The 23,213-nt window shown below is 39.5% G+C and overlaps 2 protein-coding genes across 4 annotated transcripts in view; one reads left to right on the plus strand and one right to left on the minus strand.

The window, feature by feature from the left end:
• dnmt3bb.1 (DNA (cytosine-5-)-methyltransferase 3 beta, duplicate b.1) overlaps positions 1 to 8,145 on the minus strand; it is a 33,761-nt gene extending 25,616 nt beyond the window's left edge. For all 3 annotated transcript variants that reach the window (XM_050065314.1, XM_050065315.1, XM_050065313.1), the window contains exons 1-2: positions 7,889 to 8,145; positions 298 to 406 (exon numbers count right to left, since the gene is read on the minus strand). In XM_050065314.1, coding sequence (XP_049921271.1) covers positions 298 to 406; positions 7,889 to 7,896 — 117 coding nt within the window. In that variant the 5' untranslated portion in view covers positions 7,897 to 8,145. The remainder of the gene's footprint in view (positions 1 to 297; positions 407 to 7,888) is intronic.
• A 2,073-nt stretch (positions 8,146 to 10,218) lies between these two features.
• Positions 10,219 to 22,570, plus strand: commd7 (COMM domain containing 7). The gene is made up of 9 exons (XM_050065903.1): positions 10,219 to 10,379; positions 11,413 to 11,466; positions 11,695 to 11,797; positions 13,247 to 13,303; positions 13,500 to 13,537; positions 15,139 to 15,229; positions 18,014 to 18,063; positions 18,188 to 18,236; positions 22,266 to 22,570. Exons 1-9 carry the CDS (start codon positions 10,299 to 10,301, stop codon positions 22,340 to 22,342), a joined length of 600 nt encoding a protein of 199 aa, XP_049921860.1. The 5' UTR covers positions 10,219 to 10,298; the 3' UTR covers positions 22,343 to 22,570.
• The last annotated feature ends 643 nt before the right edge of the window (positions 22,571 to 23,213 follow it).

The raw sequence follows: 23,213 nt of genomic DNA on the forward strand, positions 1-23,213 counted from the left end.
TGGCACTCTTGTCCAGGCATCTGCCTTGGCATTGATACACACACTCTTTTAAAACCACAGCTGGCTCAGAGAGAGGTTCGGGGTGTGTGTGTGTGTGTGTGTGTGTGTGTGTGTGGGGGTGTGTGTGCGTGCGTGCGTGTGTGGGGGTGTTAATGAGAGGGCTGTGGTTTTTGTAAACGATTTTGGCTTTGACTCCCTTATTTCCATATACACAAAGAAAAGAGTACAGTGTGACCTCTCCTAGCTGTTGTGAAACGTGTGTGTATGTGTGTGTGTGTGTGTGTGTGTGTGACTTACTGTGGCCGTCATGTTGTTGCTCTCCTCAATTAAAGCAGCAGAGTATTTGTTGGAAGGCATCGCTGTCACGGTCGACTGGTCCAGAGGCTGTCTTGATTCCTTTTCAAACCTGGACGAAACACAAAAAGAGGATAGTAAGAAAGTGAAACAGAACTCTGGTGACTAGACGAGGATCATCAACAGTCACAGTCAGTATCACAGTCATGTACATATGACCTTACAGACAATTACATAAGGAGAATCTAGCATTATCTAAAGATTAATTATGATCAGCTTTAACAGATACTACAACTAGAATGACGGCCTCTGCTAACCAGTGAAGTTGCAGTTACAGTTCACACCCATGTCTGTCCAGACTCATATGAAGCAATGACAGCACAGCACACACACAACTTCAATTCCACAGCACAGAGGATCTTTAGTCAGCACAGTTTCAAGGTGCGCAACCATTTTGGTATCTTGATCAGATACCAATTCAGTATCTAACCAAACGTCTCCCCTTCTGTTCCTACAATATGATGTCACTAATGCCCAGATAAGTGTTATTATAGAACATTATGATGTCACGGTGAAGCTGACCTTTGACCTTTTGGAAAAAGTCATCACTTCATTGTTATAGCTTGTTCGACATTGGTGTGAAATTTTGTCATAATCAGCGATTGAATTCTTGAGTTAAGGCCAGAAGGACCAAAATCATATCAGTTCATCCTCGAGTCCAAGTGGACATTTGTGCCAGATGTTAAGAAATTCCCTCGAGGCTTTCCTGAGATATCGTGTTCACCAGAATGTGACACTTGGACAGACAGTCCGAAAGCATAATACTTTCAGCCACAGCTGTCACTAACAAAAAAGTGCATAAATAACACACACAAAAAAACAAATTAATTAATTTCTGGTGGAAATAATCATAACTGGCAGAGAAATACAGTTTTGTGGCTTCATGAGGTCATGGAGCAAAGTAGAAAAAAAGCAAGACAAAGTCTGGTTCTCCATTAGTGGGGTAGGAGCAGATCTAACATGCCCATACAAACCTGCGGTAAACAGATACACAAGCCTGTGGGGGTGTGTGTGTGTGTGTGTGTGCAAGAGAGAGTGAACGAAAACAGTGAAAGTATGTGTTTGTACATGCATTATGTATGCAGCACTTCTGCATTCTTCTTTGAATGTGTGACAGTACATTCTTTCGGGCCTCCATGCTGCTGTGCATGAACGCATTTTTTAATGTGGATATAAGTGTGTGTGTGTGTGTGCATGTTTAGGTTTAAATTTCATGGAGGTGACAGGCCAATGGCTTTGTTAAACAAGCCCGTGCAGAGAGACCTGCAGACTTCAGGTAGCCGACTGTCAGTTTTACTTTTACTCATGTTAATCTGTTCGGGGATGCATGGAAACAGTTCACATAATTACACGGAGAAACACAATTATGTATACACACACACGCACACACACCACAGGGCACAGCCTCAAATATGACCTCTGTGTCAGCATCAACTACAATTAAATCATTTTTATGTACAACTCCATAACAGAGCTGTCGTATATGATTGCATTACAGTGTTAAGCGTTTCTATTTTTCTGGTTTTCTTGGTGTATAAAAGAAATAATTCTCGAACAAATACTTAGCGGATCAGTCGACTAACCAACTGCAATTAAGTCAGTTTCTCTTATGAGGATTTGCTGCTTCTCTCCATCGTAAACAACATATTTGGGTTTTTGATTTAAGACATCTGAAGGCATAATTTCAGCATTCACCCTAATGATTATAACCAAAAACCAAAACCTCACACATCGTGAGGACTTGTGAGTACCCACAATGTCTCCACAACATGAGTAATACGTGTTCACATGCACACACACTTTGGTGCCAGGCTGGAGGAAGTCGTGCCGTTCTGTGTGCAGAGGTTGGTGCCCTCTGACTGATACAAACGTCTCTGACATCAATACATTATTTAACTGTGATCTGGGACTCTCCCTTCACCAGGCTGCAGAGGTGAATGAGTTCATCTCTCAAACAGGATGCTGACGCCTCCTCCCTCCCCCCACACCTTTGACCTTTCACCAACACACAGCTAGAAGACCAAACAGGTACCTGCTAACTGTCATTCAGGTCTCATTAGGTAATGTAGGCTTAAAACACAAGTCTCTGAAGAAAAGGAACAGTTTTCTTTACAAATCTAAGGTACCATAGCAGGACTTGTTGATTTATGAATGGTCATTTTGTGTGTAAGTTATTCCTGTGAGTGATTTGACTTGGGTGATACTATCATAAACACTAAGATGATTGTAAAGCATCAGTGAGTTTGCATGCTGTAAATCTATGGGAAGTTTTGGGACTGCTATGACTATATTGAAATGATTTTTACAGCATGTTTTGCATGTTGTGCCTTTATTTGTCAGGCACTTAATTCACTACAACAGAAATCTATGGCCAGTTATTTTATCTATTAACATATTTTCCAAGGAAAAAGGTCAAAATACATAATATATAATCAAATATAAAAGGACATATACTGTAATAGAGCATTTTATATCTATCAATCTATCATTGGCTTTGAATGCTGTAGTACATTTTTATACACACTTGTCCCTAAAAAATCAAGATTAAATTAGAATAAATTAATAAAATACACATCACTGCACTCTGTAAGTGAGTATGAATTAATACACATCTTGTGGCATTACCATTAAAGTGGAAATAGCAAAGTGTTTTGCATTAACTTATCTTTATGACGTAAATGTTTATTGCACAATGCAATGGCCAGAGAATAACAACACAATCTGCATTTAGATTGGTTCCCTGTAAGTCTCACGTTCAATAGGCAATTTGGTTTTCCAATGGATGCAATCTCCGGGGAAAATGAAAGCTCTTTTTACTGCACAAAAGAAGTACATCAGACATTGTGCAACCAAAACAGGAAGATGATAGTGCTTTGTTTTGTCTGTAGCTATCCCAAATTCTTTGCAGTTACTGTTCCAGTAGTGGATCGAGGGATGTATGGTAGCAGTGCCACTTGGAAATGCTAGGTAGGGAATGTTGAAAAGTAGACCGTTTCCATTTTAACTGAACGCTGTGTTTGTTTGTTGTTTTCCCTTTTTGCTCAACCAATCAGACTTCTGCTTAAAATGATGCTCAACTTTGATGTATAATAATTTCGTGGGTGTCCATACCGGCTGTGGTGTTCTCAACTGTATCTTTGCAGAAACATGTTTCAGCTTTCAGAAACAGAGAAGTGAGAATGAATTAGAAGAACTGAGGAAGGATGGAGGGCAGAGACTGAGGGGCCCAGGAAAAGGGGACACCAAGTATGGGTGAGAAAGAGGGGGGTTCACATCAAAGTTGTGTCTGGTGGCTAGAGATTAGGGACCGCATTGCAAGAGGGGATTGTTCACTCCCCAAAGGGTATGAACATGAATGTGTGTGTGGTAAGGGGGGGGTCAGCTCCTCAGGGTCTCTCGCCGGGGGCTGCATTCCTTGTCTGTCATGTACTTTATGGCCCCTTCGGGCTCCGATCGAGCCCTACAGTTTATACATTGTCTACTTTGTTGCCCATTGTACAGACTGAACTCTGAAGGCACGCAGGCTCATACAGTATATTATCCACTCACTCAGCAGAACCATTTTCTGTGCAACTGTCACAGAATGATTAAATACTATAGAACAAGTAATACAAGAATGTGCTGCATTTTCTTACCAATGCCTGCTTGTGTAAATTAAAAGACCTGACTCTGCAACTTGGAACATCACTGGTGCTTCATTAACTTGGAAGTTCTGCAGCTAAACCATATGCTTAGATTTATACGTTGCAGTGACTCCCTAAGGCATAGACTCTGCATAAATGCGTAGTCGATGCCATAGTCTGACGTGCACTTCCCTCAGACATGTATAGGTATAGTAGGTATAGGTATACTCAGGTATACCCATCTCTATCTCTGGCCGTTAACACTGTACCCAACTATCACGCAAAAAGCCATAGGAAAATATAGAGAAGTACACCCACCTCTTCCTCAATAACCTCCCCATGTACCTAGTAGTTCTCCCACCTCATTAACTACCACTGCACCGCGGACGTCCCCAGGAAAGTTTAGTTTCATAAACTGAAAACCATTTCCCTCGCTGCAAACAAAGCTTTATTTACTATTATTCACAGATAAGAAACAATAAATTGTGCAGACAATAAAGCCTCCACAAAATAGCAACTGGAGTCTTGTGTGTGATTTATCTTGGTGTCAAGAGTTGAGGAAAAGTCTGCTAACTGCCTGGCTAATATACGCAATGTAAAATGTCATAGGTGTATGCTAACAATTTTAGCAAGTTGTCTATGCAGAAAAAAATGAGTCTAGTATTGACAATTTTTTGTTGGTGAACCGTTCACCTTAAAATGGAGCTGAATTTTGTAACGTTAGCATTGTTTAACGTAGCTGTTGTCCCTGGCTTCATTTGACTAGGGGAAAACTCTTGCTAGCTGCGAGGCTAACTTATGCAACAGAAAATGTCTCAGGCTGATAGTAATAACATTAGCATGTTGTATATGTGGGGGAAAAATGAAAATTGTTTTGTCAGTGACCCTTGCGAGTTATAACGGTGCTGAATTTCATACTTTTATTTAATGTTGTCACTAATAGGCTACATTTTACATGTGTTGAAGGTGTGTTAGTTGAATCAATCAAACTTTACTGCACTTCACAGAAGCTCACTCAGCTGCATAGGAACCCCGTCGCCAACTAGTGTCTTGGAGGTGTAACTGCAGGGTGACAGAGACACACCACTGCACAAGTGTAGTTATTAAGGTGGTTCAGGGTGATTAAAAACTTTTCCCCGCCAAAAAAACAACTTCCGACATGACTCTGATAAAGACGTAACCAGAAGGTTTCAGTCAGAAATACATCCGGCACTAAATGTACCTGACAGTTGAAACCCTGCAGCAAACTAATTGTAGTAAACCACTCTTTAAGCCGCAGACACCGTCGACAGCAGCCTCTGGGTAAAGCTGAACATCTAACACATTTAACTGATTAGAGACTTTTTCCTTTACCTTACTGAACCTTTTGTCTGCAACATGACAAACAGTCTGTGAGGACTCTCTGCTTGTATAATATTTAGAACATCCCTTTCAGCACAAGTACACAACATCAGCTTACAGTAGCAATAAGTTTACACAAGGGATTGTGGCTGGCACTCTATCAGTAACTGTCATCATATCATTAGGACCACAGTGTGAATCATAAAATTCAGTTCCAGTAATAATCAGAACATGACAGGATCCTGTCAGGATTAATCCTTGGATAACAGTAAGATTTAAAATACGCAAAAGGCTTTCCAGGGAATATACTACATTCACTTGCAACATAAACTCCAGCTCCTGCCCAGATTATGCAAAAATATTACACCGGTTGCAGCCTCTAAAATGTGGGGATTTGCTGCCCTTCTGTTTCATATCATTGTAGAATGAATATCTCTGAGTTTGGGCTGCTGGGCAAGAAAAAAGACACATATAGATGTAATTTGTGACACTAGGAAATTGTTGAGGATATTTTTTACTACGTCCTATCATTCTTTATACCCTATGTGATTAATTGTAAAAATATTTACATATTCATAGGTGTCATATCGACATTTCCAACCTGACATAATATATAACCTGACTTTGGTAGATAAGATGACACCTATCCAAGCTGCAGACCACTGTTGGACTCATTGCTGTGTTTTCAATGGAGATCATGCAACGAAACATTGCTGTGTTTCCAGCAGTGCATGTGCCCCCAAAACTAGTTATTTCAAGCCAAAACATGATCTTTTGTTAACTATAACCAAGTTGTTTTTATGCCTAAACCTAAGCATGCGTGAACCGCAGAGTTGCAGTGATAAAGTCTCAATTTGCATATCTACTACATAATAACAGTGGTTTGAAGAAACGTACAATGACAACACTTTGTCTGCCAATCAGATTACAACTGACGATGAAATAAATGTAAATTGCGGGACTAGTTCAGATACTGACACTTATTCTTCTAACATTCCAAAATAAGAGACAGATATGGCAGAAATGCAGAATGAATGAACTACAGTTGCCCTAAAAAATGGTGGAAGAAGCAATCCAATCTTTTCCTGAGGTAATACAGTATAAAACACTCCGTTACAAGTTAAGTACAAAAGTGTGAGCATCAAAATAAAAGTAATGATATAAGTACCAAAAGTAAAAATTGCCTACTCATCATGCAGATGACCTATTTCAGAATAACATGTATGATATGATTGGATAGTAAATTATTAATGAATGAATGTGTTGATCACTTTAATGCTACAGCTAGTAAATATGGAGGTAATTACATGTACTGTACATAGTAATGGGCAGCCTCACCTATAATAGTAAAACATACTTTACAAACATTTTGTATTATTAATCTGGATCAAATCAATGTAGTGCAGTAGAGGTACAAAGTACCATTAAATGGAGAGTACAAGTACCTCTAAACTGTACTTGAGTAGATACTTAGTTACATTCCACCACTGCTGAGTGAGTGTTTCTGAAGCATGAGGGTGGTCCATGTATGTGCCCGTGCTGGCAGGCAAAGTTACCCAACCACCTGAGTGATGTCAATATTCTCCAGAATAAACCCTATCATTCACTCCTACATGACTCCTCCCCTCCACTTTGCACCGCGTGCTTCTTTCTTACTTTGCAGTGACTCCAACATGACTGAGAATACTCTTATTTCTTACATTTGTTCCTGTCCTGTCTAACAATACACGCCCGAGGCTACTAATAAATCACCGTGTGACGAGAAAGCAATGGTCCAAGAAGGAAGTCCAACCGGTAAACCTGCATCGTCAGTTCATGTCCAAACACCGGGGCGCGTTTAAAACCAGGAAACAAAAAAAGTGCAGAAATCCTGTCGTGCAAACCTAAGAAGTCATGCAGTTAAAACAGATTTAACAATAGTCCACGGTTCACCCGGCAGGGAAACTACAGGGGGGGCTGTGAAATCACTGTTAAATCACTTTTCTGCACCAACAGATTGTCCCAATAGAATACACTATAATAGTGTAATGCGCACGATAAAACTTACCAGCCAGCACCAGAAGCAACGTTAAATCCTTCAATGAATACTTACTTATAGATAAAATGAGATTAAAGTAGAGTGAAGTAACAAAAACTACCTTAAACGTTGTATTTCAAAGGAGAGACGCATTCTTACTGCAACACTACACGCGATTAACTCACAACTGTGCGCTACAGATGCGTAAAACTATTGTAGGAACATTATAAGAAATGCTTATAGTCTCAATACAAACATACTGATTGGTACTTTTGTCTGACCTAAGTCAGGTTCAACATCTACATGCAGCTCTGCTCAGCTCACCGTGCACATGGACATCAAGACGACCGAGCAAACTTCACAAGTGCACCACGGAATAAAGAAATAAAACATACCGCCAACTGTGCGCCAATCCGCCGATTGTGTGTCACATGGGGTTAAAATGAAATATGTGTTTCTATGTGAAGCTTTAATTATTCGCTTGGTAAATTCCTGCAAATAAATCCTGCAAAAAAAGAAACCCACAAACCGCCCACCGCGGTGTGAAACTTACATAACCATCCACGCTCCTTGCGCTCATCCACGGCTGGAAACTGAGAGTGGAGATGTGTCGCGGTGTGTGGACTTCAATATGTGAAGAAAGAGTTGGAAAAGGAGTTGAAAACAAAAAACCAGCCTTGAACTTGGAGCTCAGATCAGCAGTCGGTCTAGTAGTCCTTTCGCAGGTCACTGTGTTGGAGCATGCTGCTGCACAACTCTACAGTGCAACTGAGTCACTCACTGAGTCTCTGCGTGCGTGTCCCGTGAACACTGCGTGAACCTCACTCCGGGTCGGCTCACGTTATAGCCTACCCGACCCACTGGGGGGGGGGGGGGGGGAGCGCAGATTGGCCGCTCACAGCGATTCTTAGGTGGGAATGTCAACTCCCATTTTTCTGTCCCTGCAGGTTAAACATGCGAACAGGAACTACTTTCTTTACCTCCCCTTCATCACCAACTTCTCCCTCTCTCCCTCACTCTCTCAAACTTTCCCTTTTCCCCCGGGGAGGCGAAACCTGTGTAACTAAACAGAAACTACACGGTGCACTTTATTCTGATACCTTATGTATTTTCCTGAGGGCAAAAAAATCAGTGGTGAATGTTGTTGGTGAATGGAAATGTTACAAATACAAAAAGATATTTATGGCAGATATAAATATGAGGAAAAGCTGTGCATATTTATTATTTATGTAAATAACTGGGTTTATTACTTATTTATTTCAATGGGTGGTAAATAGACTGGGGATAGCTGTAAATATGTTGTCTAACTTTTACTTCTACCTACTCCTATTTGGACACCATTATCTTTGTCTTGTTTTTTTGGTTCAAAATAAAGGAATTCATTCATTCATTCATTCATTCATTCATTCAACAATACACAGTGTGAGAATACCCTGCTACAAGTTAAAGTCCTGCATTCAAACTTTACACTATTATAAGTGGGGAGACACAGGACAGGATATCTAGATGAAATTCTACAACCACTGGCAATCCCATATCTCCACAGTCTGGGACTGAACTCTATCCTCCAAGATGATAACGCTCACTCCCACAGAGCAGGTTTATCAGAGACTACCTACAGAATTTGGGAGTGGAAAGGATGGAATGGCCTGCCAGCAGTCCTGATCTCAACCCCATTGAACACTTGTGGGATCAGCTTGGGCGTGCTGTTCGTGCCACAGTGACCAACACAACCATGGGATGCTATCCCACTGCAGTGTGTGACCAGGCTGTTGTGGCTGTGTATGGTTCTTCCACATGCCACTGAGGCTGCTGTTTGTTAAATCAATAAATTGTTAAATTGCAAATATGTCCTATTTCTTCAGACTTCAATCATCCAGTCCACCAAACAACAGCAAAAAAGCTGTTTGGCATTGGCAGAGAAGATTTGGCACATTTTTCATGGGCACAACCCACATACTCAGCTCTGCTGCTCATCCCACAAATGCATGATCCTTAAAAATGTGGCACCATTTAAAAGGGAAATAAACAGGCTTTCCAACGGTATCAGATTTAATGCCAAGAAGCATTGTTACAACAAAGAAATAATCAACCAAACACAAATCTCCTTACTGTTTGTGCTTAGTTTACTTGAGTAAATGTACTTAGTTACCGTTGGTGGATGACATACTCAGATAATCTGCTTAAGTAAAAGTAGCAATACTCTACTTTAAATACTCTGTTACAAGTAAAAATCCCACATTTTAAATTTTACTTAAGTATTAATGTGAAAATATTAGCATCAAATTATATTTAAAGTTATCACATCACAAAAATAATGTATATTGGATTATACTTATCATGTTATAATGTTGCAGCTGGTAAAGGTGGAGCTCATTTTGATTACTTTATTTATTGCTTGGTAACTTCTTCTTTAATAATACATCATAATTTACTAGTTATTTATATTTTGTATTAATGATCTGAATGTGCAAAGTAACTTGTAACTAAAATGATCAAATAAATGCAGTGGAGTAGAAGTATAAAATTGTTTAGCATAAAATGGAAGTACTCAATTTAAGTACAAGAACCTCAAAGTTGTACTTAAGTATAGTATTTGAGTAAAAGTACTTAGTTACATTTACATATTTTGTGGTATTGCTTTTTTCACGTAGGTAAAAGATGTGAGTACTTTTCCCAATACTGCTTACATTGCAACCATATTAGTTTATAACTTCACTTTGTCGTTGACATAATGATGAGATTGAAATAAAGAATATCTTATATTCTTATAGTAACAGTTTACATTGATTGTTTGCCGTTTAAACCACATTTTTATGATAAATAACATACCTTGAGCTCTGCTTCACAAGTTCCTTTGCCAGTTGGTCACGCATGCGCACTGTAGAACCCGGAAGTGAAAACCACGACAGAGCCGAGCAGCTCTGACGGTTTTTCCAAATCAGAAAAAGACGTTTATAAAGATGCAGCTTCACTTCACTAAAGATGTTTTACCGGATTCTGTCAGCACCGACTTTCAGAACCTCAATAAGTTCAACGAGCAGGTAAATACAGCAGGTTTTTACCGGCGACACCGGAGGAATAAACCAAATGATATCACTATAGTTAGCTGATATAACTGAGCCCAGCTCGTTTCTGGGGGTGAACTCTTCTTCGAGCAGCTCTGTGAATAGCTGTCACGGATTTTGATGCCTTTAAAGTTGAATAAAAAGGATGCGTGGTTATGAATTTGCGGGATTTATCTTATTGAGGTGTCAGTAAACACACCAGTTGACAGCTCGTGTGAATCATGTGACAACAGACTGTGTGTGTATGGTAGAGGAATACACTCTGATGCTTCACTGATGTAAAAGAAGTGTGAAAATACTCCATTACATGTTAAAGTAATGTCCTTTTCAGGACAGAATCAGCAGTTTATGAAGCCTGTATTGTGTTTAACTTCAGAAATAGTCTTAAAAATAGTGTGTATATGCTGCAGGTGTCAAAAACTCTACATTGTAATTATGAAATTGATTTGAATACAGATTTTTTTACGTTACAATTCTAGCCCTCCTTTTGCAGAGGACCTCACTTTGAAACCATAAACAAATAAGAAAATCTACAGAAAATGTAGATTTTTACAAATTAGTCTGCACCAGTACCTTGCTGGTCCAAGTGGGTAATTTCACCCATTAAGATGGTCTCTCCCACTGTCTTATAAGATAACCTGATGAAGATTTTAGTGCTGAAACATTGTCATCTTCCCAATAAATCTGTTATTACCAGTGTAGCAGACGGTGTGTGGGAGTTTTTTGTTTTATAATAATCAGCCAAAGGTCTTGTCCTACACACATCATTCAGAAGTCTTATATATATTCAGAAACTATTGGCTAGTAGTTTTAAAGAGAGGGACCATAAAAAACGAAACACATTTACATTACTTTTGTAAAAAAAATCAGCACACCATAATGAACAAACGTCCTTTGAGTTCATGAATATTTATTGATATAAAAAGTTTGATCAAAGTTGATTTTTCTCCAACAAACCAAACAAAACTTCAGACATTAACAAAGAAGTTGATGTTTTCATTTTGTGCAGCAATTTCTTCGTCTGATTGAAATTCTGTTCCAGTTCCTGCTGGAGCCTAAAGAGGTAAGCACACACTCACACTTACACACACACACACACACACACACACACGCACACACGCTCAGACACAACACACATGCATGCACACAATTATGATGTTAATGGGACTTTGGACTCTGTGATTAGCCATGATAACTGAACCGGAGCAAAACATTGCCTGTCCTATTGTGTGTGTGTGCAAATGAATGCATATGTGTGTGTGTGTGTGTGTGTGTGTGTGCGCGCGTGTAGACAGAGAGGTTCATGCAGCAACTTGGTGAGTTTGCAGGGGAACATGGGATGAGTGCCGGTCCTTTGAAGAACCTGATGAAGAGCGTCCTGCTGGTGCCACAAGGTGCGAAACACACACACACACATCCATACAAAAATAATAAATCAGTTATTCCCAGGTGTTAGACTGAGACAATGTGGTGGGAAGTTTGTTGGCTGCCTTCCTTATCTACTTCATCTGGTGATTTACTACATTACCTGGAATACATTTTATTAACCCTCAGAGAACCTCTAACAATGCATTCATGTGGTGTTGGAAAAATTGGAAAAATTAGTTTCCAACTGTGAATATTCACAGGAATGCCCCTCAGGTCAGAACAACAACTAAAAATGTTGAGCAAAACTTTGGTACGAGTTGCCGAGTTGACATCATACAAACAGAAACATGGCGGACAAAAGTAAATGTTCGGTTGATGGTAGTAAACTTGTATTAAATCACATGTAGCATGTACATTGTTTGGTCACATGTAATTTGTAACATCTTATTAAGTTGCAACCATTTCTGTTCATGTAGAGTGACTGAGATTAGTCAGAAAAGCTGTTTATTAGCTTTAGTCGGGTAAAATTTTAGTCATTTTAAGGGATGAACTGGTGCAGCAACAAGTCTGGGACAAAATCATTTTCATCGATATGTTTTTTAAATGCTCTGAGCAATAAAATACAACTTATCTTCTTTGTAGCGTCTATGTTTTTTCCACATTATGAGCACACCAATGTCAGAGGAACAACACTGGACAATCCGAGGAACACATGAATGCAGCATTAGATGCAGTATTGTAGATGGAGAGAGCAACAAGAGTTGAGAACATTTAAAATATGTGTAAAGTAAAAATTGAGGTTTCTGGCCTGTCCTTGAACGTATCACTCTCAAAGGAAGAGTTAAACATATTAGGTAATACGCCTATTAGCTTTTTTTGCCTTAAGTTAGATGAGAAGATATATGCCAAACATGAGTGGTAGCGATTTTGTCATCCAACTCTTGGGCAAGAGAGCCGATAAACCTATTTCCCAAAATCCAGATCTATGTTGTAATGCAGCAGAGCCTGTTTGCCTCGTCCTCCTGGTGTAGAAATCTGTTTATGTGTCTCCTCTCACATCGTTTTGTCATTGTGAGATAATTGATGGTTAGTAGGAACTACTTTGCCTTTTCTCTAAGTAGTAAACAGTCAGCAAAAACAATGCTATCCATAGTATCACCTATCTCTGAAGAGAATACAGATATAACATACACATAGTAGGGTTTTTTGGGGGGAGTTTTTCCTTATCCGCTGCAAGGGTCCTAAGGACAGAGGGATGTCGTATGCTGTAAAGCCCTGTGAGGCAAATTGTGATTTGTGATATTGGGCTTTATAAATAAAATTGATTGATTGATTGACATAAATACACCAGTTTTGAATTTCCCACAGCACCAGACTTGATATTTCTGAAACTTCAACTGTACAGCGTCAGATCGGCTGCAGCCACAGGAAGGTTTCTGTCTCAGTAACAATGATTCTGTCTGTTCTCTCCTCAGGCGCCCTGAAGAAAAACCTGACAGCCGAGCAGATCAAAGAAGACCTTGTAACATTAGGTACACATCCGAATCGCTCATCACAGGGTCAATTTTCTAAATGAGGGGGTTAAGTATAGCTGCTGGAGAGTGTGCTCCTATGACAGCATGTCATTTTAGGTGAAGGTGGCATCTAATTCCTGCAGCAGCGTTTCTACTTATTATTGAGAACATTGTACACATGAAAACAAACCTGCTTTATCTGTTGATTCCTCAGGTCTGAACGAAGACAAGGCGGCTCATTTTTCAAAGCAGGTAACTACTGTTTTAACACATCTATATAGAGTTACCAGCAGAAGCATTTAGGTCCTTTACTAAAGTAAAAGTACAAACACCACACTGTGAAAATATTCCACTCCAAGTAAAAGTCATGCATTCAAAATATTATTTAAGTAAAAATATGTGATCATGAAAATATACCTAAAGTACTGAAAGTCAACTTTTTTTTGTGCAGTAAAATGTTCTGTCAGTGGTTTACTATTATATCTTTTGTTTTTGGATTAATATTCCAGCTGCATTAATGTGTATGTTGCATTTTGTGCTCAATTTAACTCCTTTATATACTGTTGGGTAGTTTTAATTTACAGCAGTGCATCATATTCTATAAGATCATAATATGTTTGTAGCCTGGCTGTCCTGTGAGAATCTCTAAAGAGTCCGAAAAACAGCCTGTTTTCGATGTGACGATGCATTTTCCAGCTGATCCAAGAGGGTTTTTTAAAGAGTTTATTTAGCTTAAGAATTAGGAGACTTTATCAACACGTACAGGAACACTCCACGCTTGAGTTTATCACAGTCATGCAGCATCAACACTTCTGGAGATACATGGCTTTCACTGTAGAAGAAGGGGATGAAAACTAATCTGATTTGATTTGATTTATTTATTTCGAACATTAAAAAAATAATAAGATAAAATAGAATATATTGTTTGAAAAAAAAAAACTTACAAAACAGTGACAAACGAGAAATCATGAACACACTTACAGTGAGAAATATAAATTAACATTTCATGTCTGAAAAGGAGTCGGAAGAAGCAACATTCTTGTCTATAACTATATAATCCATCACTAAGCAGACTATGACATAAATACACTCTTGTCACAGTCGATCCACCACACATTTACACCACTGCACTACTTAATACCTGATAAACAATTTAATAAAACAAATACGAAAATACAAACTAAGAATACAGACATCACTGTCACCCTGAATGTGCTTTACATTCCCTCTAATCATTTCCCAACTTTCTGAAGATACTGTCTTTTTACTTTGTTTAAAACTGTCTGATATCTTTGCTTTATTTTATTTCTTTACCCAGTGAGTTCCACAAAATGACGAAAACACAGTTGACACCATTGTTTCAAATTTAATCTACCTCTTAAGTTATACCCCACCCCCACCCCCATCCAAAAAAATGTGTTGTAAGTTGCCAGGTAGTACGTTATTTCTTGCTTTGTACATGACTTGAGCCGTTTTACAATCCACCAGATCCATATATTTCAGTTCATGTGACAGGTTATTAGTGTGTAAAATTCTTATGTCTCTTGGAGTGGAGTTGAAGTAAAAGTAGCATAGAAGGGAAATATTTAAGTAAAGTATCAGTACTTTGAAATTGCACCTAAGTATAGTACTTAAAACACATGTAGTTATATTTTACAGCTTTTTAAGAGGCATTATGGCATCATCCTTTATAAACAAAACTTCAGAAACATTTGTGAACTTCTCTCTAATCCAGCAGACAATCAAATAAATCTCTTTGGAAAGAAAATCCCATAATTTGCTTTAAAGTTGCACAAAATGTCTTTCTAACATCCCAGATATAATTAATGAGCACAGTCTCCTGTATGTTGCAGTGGGGAGAGCATTATGCAGCACTGTCCAGGCTTGCTGTGGGACAAACCCTGATGGTCAACCAGCTGGTGGACATGGAGTGGAAGTTTGGAGGTAAGCAAAACCACCAAATGTAGCTCTTGACAAAATTATAGGTTGACTTAAAGTCTATTTCTGGGCACACTAGCAGCACTGCAGTTGTCTCTGATCTCTCAAACTTCCAGCACATATTCATGAACACACACACACACTGTACTCTAACATAACCATTAGCATAGCTTATGTCCTCTAATTCTTTGTTCTTTGTTCTGATTCATTTGAACACCTCAGCTGATGGCTCTCTATCAAGCCTCATTGTTTATCCATACAGCCTAATGACTTCTTAAGACTCACAGATAATAGAGATGCTAATACACTAAGCAGGGCAGTCATCAGCCCTGTGTTAAGCTATTGCTGAGCTGATCTTCACATTTAAGGACACTGTGATCCAGCTTATGGAGGGGAATGGACAGGGAGTGCCTGTATGTGCTGCACCCCTCTGTAGTTTACTTGACTGGGCTGTTATTGACATGCAAAAAGTTTCAGCCGGATTGTGTCTCTGCATGTTGTCAGTGAGGCGGCTGTATCCAGTCGGGCATCTGTGGAGACTTGACTAGTGTGAGAGCCAATGTGGCTGCAGCTTGTCTCATAGGTTGCTGTTCAAACAGACCATCTCATACAGTGCTTAATATTATAATGTTTTTTTTTTTTTTAAAGTCCAGGTCCTTTGAGGTCTTGCACATTTTGTCATGGCCTCCCTAAAAACACCAAACATCTTTAAAATTCATAATCTGACTCTGTTTTTTGGATGATAGTTGTTGCATTTACACACTCTGCATTTGGAGAAAACAACTATTAGTAATGCAGAGGTGTTGATCAAGCAGAAAGAGACAGTGGTGGTTGATTCAACTTAGATTGAGCAGTCAAATAAGTTCAGAAAATATCTTTTAACAACTGTAGTACAACCTCTACAATAAGGACAATGTTGTGTTTCTGTCACATCACAATATACTAACCAAAAGTCCCTGATAATTGATGGTGTTTTTACAGTGTGAATATTTTAGCCGTACATCACCCACATATAGCTCTAGGTAAGAAATAAGAGTAAAGCAAAAAAATAAGATGAAAGCAGTGTAAAATTCAGGTGAAATGTCCTTGTTAAAAAAAATAAATAAAGCACACAAAAGAGGAAGTTGTCATAAACAAAGTGAGTTTTAAGTCACTTTTTGGCCACTAGAGGTCAGATTTACTCAAAACAGTGTTGATAGACGTGCAGCACTGACATATTATCACCCTAAAAAGAGGCCTATTTGCACATGCAGCCAACACACAGTCCTGCATTTGTGCCTATGTGATGAATTTATGTCCTTTTAGCTCATGTTTGGTCTCCTAAGATAAATATCTGTCTCTTTAGCTGCTACATGCTCCACTTCCATCACCAGCTAGTTGGTGACAGTGTCTGTCAGCTCGGTGCTGCTGAGCAGGTAGAGTACAGTGTGTTTATCAGAGCATGTCTGCTGGAAACAAAGTCTGGTGAGACTGAACTCTGCAGTATTTGTGCCTTTAAACCAAAACAGTGTGCTTGAGAATGCAAAGCTACAACTCAGAGTGATTCAGTTTTTGGTGGGAGTATGTTATGGCATTATGTGACAGCCAACAGTAAAATGGCGACAGGATAGTAGGGGAGAAAAATAGAACAGGATGTGCAACAAAAGTCCCGTGCCAAACACGAACCAGTGATGTTTCAGGAAGTAATGTAATACACTGATCTGGTTTGTTTTTAACAAATGAGGATGACTGAAAATACCACATGAGGCAAATTAACTACCAAAGAACCCAACAGATACAGTTCAGTTCAGTTCAGTTCAAATAAACAGTGTAACAGAGTATGTTGTTTTTCTTGTTGTTGTTTTTTCAGTATCAAACAGTGATACAGTCTTCGTAAGCATTGCAGATATGTGTTACTGGTATCTTTGTTTTTTTTATTTACTGATTTTTTTTTTGTGTGTCTAGTATTACTTGTTTGGAAATTATGTTGTTGTTTTTTTTAGATATTTTATGAATATATATATGTCTGTTTTTAAATTGGTGTCAAGCAGGTACAGCTGTCTTTAATTTCAGTGTTAGTTGGGGTCCTTTTCACGAGGCCCCCGGGTTTTTTTCATGCAAACTGTGCATTTTCTGATGTTATTGTATCTTTTAATCTCTCTTGTTTTATTTTATAATATCCTCCTGAGACCCTGTGTCCTCATATGAGGACATCACATTTTGTTTTTACCAGACGTTCTACTTCATTCTACTTAACTCCGACCTGTGGTCCTCATTGCTGGACACTTTTTATGCCATCTAGCAGTAGCAAAAGCACAATACACTAATCCATGTAAAAACAAGATGGCAGCCATCTCTGCCAAGTCAGTCTACAGCTGATCCTGACACAAAAGTGGACAAAAACCTGATCAGATTTAATGATTGAAACTTGTTTATTTCTGATTAATAATGTTTGTAGTTTGATATACCATGCAAATTTGGCCAATTCTAGCAACAGTAACAAGCTGTTAATTAGGAAGTACTTGTTTGAGGACATTGGGACTTTATTATCGTTGACAGTGTTTAGTTTTTTTGTACTTATCAGGTCCTACTGATAGCTAGGAGAAATTAAAAATGCATACCGAACAAAAGTTTGGGTCTCAGAAGGATATGCACAAATAAAGGACCAAAGAACTAAACATTTGAAGAAAAAATAAGTGATACAGTTACAACTCTGTAAAGTGAAAAAACAATAAAGTGTTCTTTATAGTGATTTCATTGATCTCTTTGTATCAGTCTGAGTGTTATGAGGTTTTTTTCTAACCCCCACAGTGACTGTCGGCACCAGTGAAGTACAGAAAGTGGGCAACATCTTCCTGCAGGTATGAAAGTTGTGCACACACACACACACACACACACACACACACACACACACACACACACACTCATACCTTCCGCACACCTTTGTTCAGTGTTGTTGAACACAGTTTCGTTGTCCTCTTACAGTTGAAGCTGGTGGTCAGAAAGGGGAATTCCACTGAAAACGTCTACATGGGTGAGTGACTAAACTGTTACTGACACAAACAGAAAACATTTGTTCACAAGAAATTCCATTCAGCAAAGAACCTCCCGCCTCACTGGATCTCAACAGGTCAGATCCAGATGAGTGAAGGTGCATGAATGAAGACATGGTAGATGCACAGACTGCAAGTGCCTCTTGCTGAATGTTGAACACTGTCTACTCAGGGCAGGAGATATGAGACAGACCTGTTCAAATATTTGAAATTATTTCCACAGGTAGATCAGGTCTGCAGGTTCTCTTTTACTGTGCTGAAATGTAAATATGTGCCGCTGTGTTGTCACACTAGCAGAAAGATATTTATACGCAGCAGCAGGAATGCACAGTTTGCAGAAGCAGCGCAGAGAAAATGTAGTTTGACCCACTGATGGAGATTATAATTTGCTTTCACATTCTTGTGACGTTGAGCTGCTGCCACTCCTGTCGCTCCCTCTGGAAAAAAGCTTTACAGATGTCATTTTTTTTCCAACACTTGAGCACCAGTAGCAAAACCACACTGCACATGAGTCGACGAGGTGGGTAGAAAATAAAACAGCTGACTGGGAGCTTTTGAGGAAGATCAACATGTGGAGTTGTTTTTGTGCCCTTAACTCCCCAGACAGGTGTGCAGAGTCTCTTTTCATGATCCTCTGCAGCTGAAAAATAATATTTATTAAATCCTGTATTGGCACAGTTTTTTTATGGGTGAACTTTTGCCTTTACACACTCCAGGGGTGTTTCCACTAACATCTGGCATTCTGTATATCAAGTGTCTGGAATATTTTGATGGTGAATTCCCTACATGCTAATGTTACTCATATCCACAATGAGGGGACTTCTGTGATCTTAACTGGTGCAGGCAAACAGCAAGGAATTCATATATACTCCTTGGTGTCTTTAAAGTTGGGGTAGGCAGAAATCTGTAAAAGGCAAAAAAACACAGCAGACTTTGGAAATACACCCTCCTCCTGCAGCTCTCTTCTCTGTCCTGAGCTGATCCCACCCAACAACCAGGAGCATTTGCGGTTCATACTGTAATGCACTATAGAGATCATGCTATAAAGCCATCACGAAGTCCCTTCTCTATGCCTCCTTTGCATTTTTATACAGAACCAAACAACTGCGCCATCAGTCTGCTCCAGTGTGTGATTATACACTGTGTCTCGGCTTTGCAGAATCAAAAGAGCCATCCAAAGAACTAGTAACACATCAGCGTTGGCCTCCAAGGTGATATATTACATGCACGTTGGCAGCGCTTTCTAAACAACAACAACAATGGCGTTATGTGTCTATAACATAATTTACTGTCTCTGTTACATGGCGGTTGATCTGGTCCTCTGCTGGCAGGGTAAGGATCTCCCGGACCCCATTGTTTTCCCAAATTGTAGACTTTTACAGCTGCTGTTCTTTTTCTTTGAGTTAGCTGCTAATTGTTAACAGCTACGTTTTAAATCTCCTGCGGTGGGTTGCACACATACAAGGTTTCAGTGCTGTTACAACCTCCAGTGATGGATAAATGACGAGACCACTCTGTCCCCCCATTCTGCGATCATACCTACCACATACAGCACGGCGAGGAGGCATAACAGCACGATATTCCAGCCTTGAACAGGCAGTGTAAAAGGGACTTGTGTTTATCATGCCACAAATGAGACAAGCATTAGTTAGCCAGGTGCGCCCAGTGGCTTAGTGGTTAGAGCAGGTGTCCTTTATACAGAGGCAATGTCCTTGCCGCAGCAGCCGTGGGTCCAATTTCAGCCTGTGGCACTGCATGTCATTCCGTCTCTCTCTCTGCCCCTTTCACTCTTACTGTGGCCTATCTAATAAAGGCAAAAAGCCAAAAAAGCCACCCCATCGTCCCTCTGCCTCACACCCCACTGCTGTGGATTGCTTCGCAGGGAGCACAGCAGGCAGCAGCTCAGAAGAAGGAGCTTTAGTCTGCGGCTGTCGTGGCTCAAATTCAGCCAGCGCAAACTCTGCAGTGCCGGATGTCCGGCAGCAGCTCTGGGTTTAACCTGTGTAACAGCAGCAACAGAAAGTTTGCTGATCTGGCGGGGAGTCTGGCTGTCTGGTACCCCGGAGCTGGGGTTGCTGCAACTGCTGACCCATGATTTGTTTGTGGAACTGTTGCCCGCTCTCCTCCCGGTGAAGCAATCTTAGCTACATAAACGCAAAGATAAAGCCGCAGCTGTGAGATTCTGGCTTCAGTTAGCAGAAGGCTAAACTATTAGCAACATTTTCTCTCCATCTCTAAAATGCTTTACCAGTATTGACACAGGTTTCATTTTGTTTTACGTAAAAACTCTCTTTTAGACTTCTGTTTTTTGATGAGTCCGTCTTCCTTTTTGGGTTGCTTTGCAGTGTAGGCCGTTGTTGCCAATGCTGGAATAGCAACATTCTCAACAGGATCCTCCACCATTGGATCAAGCTTTCACTGAAGGAATGTGCACGCTATCTGCATTTGTAGAACAGCCAATAGGAACGCCTTCTCTCTGAAATAACCTGTAATTGGCCAAAGTTTCCCAGCCCTGCCTAGATCTCCTAAAACCTGAAAACTGTGCCAAGAGGTGCAGGCATCTAGTTTTCTCTCAGACGACTTGAATTACAATATGTTTTAAGTTTATTATGGGGTGTTTCCCCAGCGATGCCAAAATGAAATGTTGAAGTTACTTGTGTGACTTATTTATAGTCTGGGACTCCCAGATCATTTCTCACGCACCTGCAAGAACTTACTTTGTGCAGTCTGTCTGTATTAGGACTACGGTTCAGGTTTCTCTCTGGTCCATGTGTCACGTTATGTCTATGATGAGGCATGCTGTGAAATAGTTTTGGAAAAGCAACAGACAAGTTTTCATCCTATAAGCTATAGTTCTGTTTTTCAAGAAGTTGCTTCATTTCTAAACACTGAAAATGTCCAAATATAGCTACACTACCATTTAAGTAGTTAGCACTACTGGAACTGGATCAGGAAATGTCAGCTGATCAATATCCCAATATTTAGAGCCCAGTCGCAGCAGTTTGGTTCAATAATGATTGAGGGTTAGTTACACCTTGCTGGACTGGAAAACAAATTCAGAATCCAAGTTCACAGAGTGTTCTCCTCTGTCGTGCAACACTGGAGTCATCGACTGAATGGAAGTTTGAATCATTTAATTCTCCTTTTCTGGGCAAAAAACTGCTTCAAATGTAAAGAAAAAAATCTGGTGTTTGATTGATATTGTTTTTATTAAAATAGTTATCATAGGAAAGAAGAAAAACATCAATATAACAACTGGTGCTAAACTTTGGAGCAGTAGTGTAAGCTATCATGGCGTTTGAGTTTTCTACCTCCTGCTGCATATGCATCCGTGACTGTTTATAAACCAGTGGTTCCCAACTGGTCCAGCCATGGGGTCCAGATGTCTCCTTAGTTTAAGGTCCACACAGTTTAATATTTTCAGTGTCAAACTTGCTTTTGGCCATGTTGCTGAGCGGCACTTAAAATTAAGAGCTCTGTGCCAGAAATTCACTGTACTTGAAAATAAAGTGTGTTTTTTACAAATTTGACACGTTCATTCAGAATGGACCCACGACTCACTTTTGGACCATGACCCACCAGTTGGGAACCACCGCTATAAAAGGGAAACTCCTTTATGTCTCAAAACAATAGCTAATAAAATAAAACTGTATGAATACAACTGCCACTGTAAAAAAGTAATTTTATTTTAACTTGAGTGAGCTGATGCTTTAGAAAGAACATCCTGGTAGTCAGGGTTGTAAGACATGTATTTATCAACTAGACCAAAAATAATCCCAGTCACTTACAGAGAAATTTTCCCGTATGAAAGCCGACCCGTTTTTACAACAGGAGATCTAAAAAAGCTGCCATAATAAATAAACGATAAACGATTGGTTAAAACCTTGTTGTTTATACCAAAGTGTGAAAGGGCGCAGACTTTTTTTTTAATTCTATCTAGTGTCATAGAGTAGCACTCAGTCTGTTTTATCTACTAACTGTTTCCTGTTTTCTTCCCTCATCTCCTCCAGAGTTGACGCTCCCACAGTTTTACAACTTCCTACACGAGATGGAGAGAGCCAAGGCCAGCATGGAGTGTTTCAGCTGAGTGTGTGTGTGTGTGTGAGAGAGAATGTAAGTGTGTGTGAATGTAACAGTGTGTGTGTTCATGTCAGGCTGTCGCTGCAGGGCAGAGTGTGGTATGTAGTACTTCATGTTTTGTGTCTGTGTGTGGCACTGACAGCCCCCCCAGTGACTGAAGTTAAAAACAAAAACAAATCTAATTTACTGCCAACATTTCTACTGAAATCGACTAATAAACATGAATCCAAAACAACACACTCTGAGGTGTTTTTTTTTTAAACTTTGATTTATGTGGGACACTCCTGTCAGTGGGTTTCTCTCTGTGGCATTACAAGGGAATGTTTCTGTGAATGAAGTCTGACGTTTCGTCGATACTTTCTCCTCGTCTGTTATGACGAAACATGAGCGAGCCCTGTGGCGAAGTTTTGGCATCTCGATATGAATAAAAAAATGAAAATGAAGAGAGAAAGTTAATCCAACCTCAGCGAGACCTGTTTGATCAAGTTCAGTCCTGTTGTTGTTTCAAAGAATTAATAATGGGATTCCAAAGAATACTGCATACATGTACTGTACATTTACACAGTCATGATGGGGTGTGGTAAATGTTACCACCGTTGAAAAATAAATATATTAATTTGCAGCAGTAATAGATATAAGGTAGATACAATAGGCAATGGTAGAAGAAGCATTCAGATACTTTAATTAAGTATTAATACCACACTGTAAAAACACCCCTCCTCAAGTAAAAGTCCTTCATTTAAAACCAACTTAAGTTAAAGTATTATCAGAGGTAGAGTTTTATATTGAAATACTTTAAGTACAAGTACCTCAAATTTGTACTTATGTACATTACTTAAAAGTAAATATACTTAGTTCTATTTCCTCCTCTGAAACAA

The sequence above is a fragment of the Epinephelus moara genome, chromosome 16, assembly GCF_006386435.1.
Source record: "Epinephelus moara isolate mb chromosome 16, YSFRI_EMoa_1.0, whole genome shotgun sequence".
Taxonomy (NCBI): Eukaryota; Metazoa; Chordata; class Actinopteri; order Perciformes; family Serranidae; genus Epinephelus; species Epinephelus moara.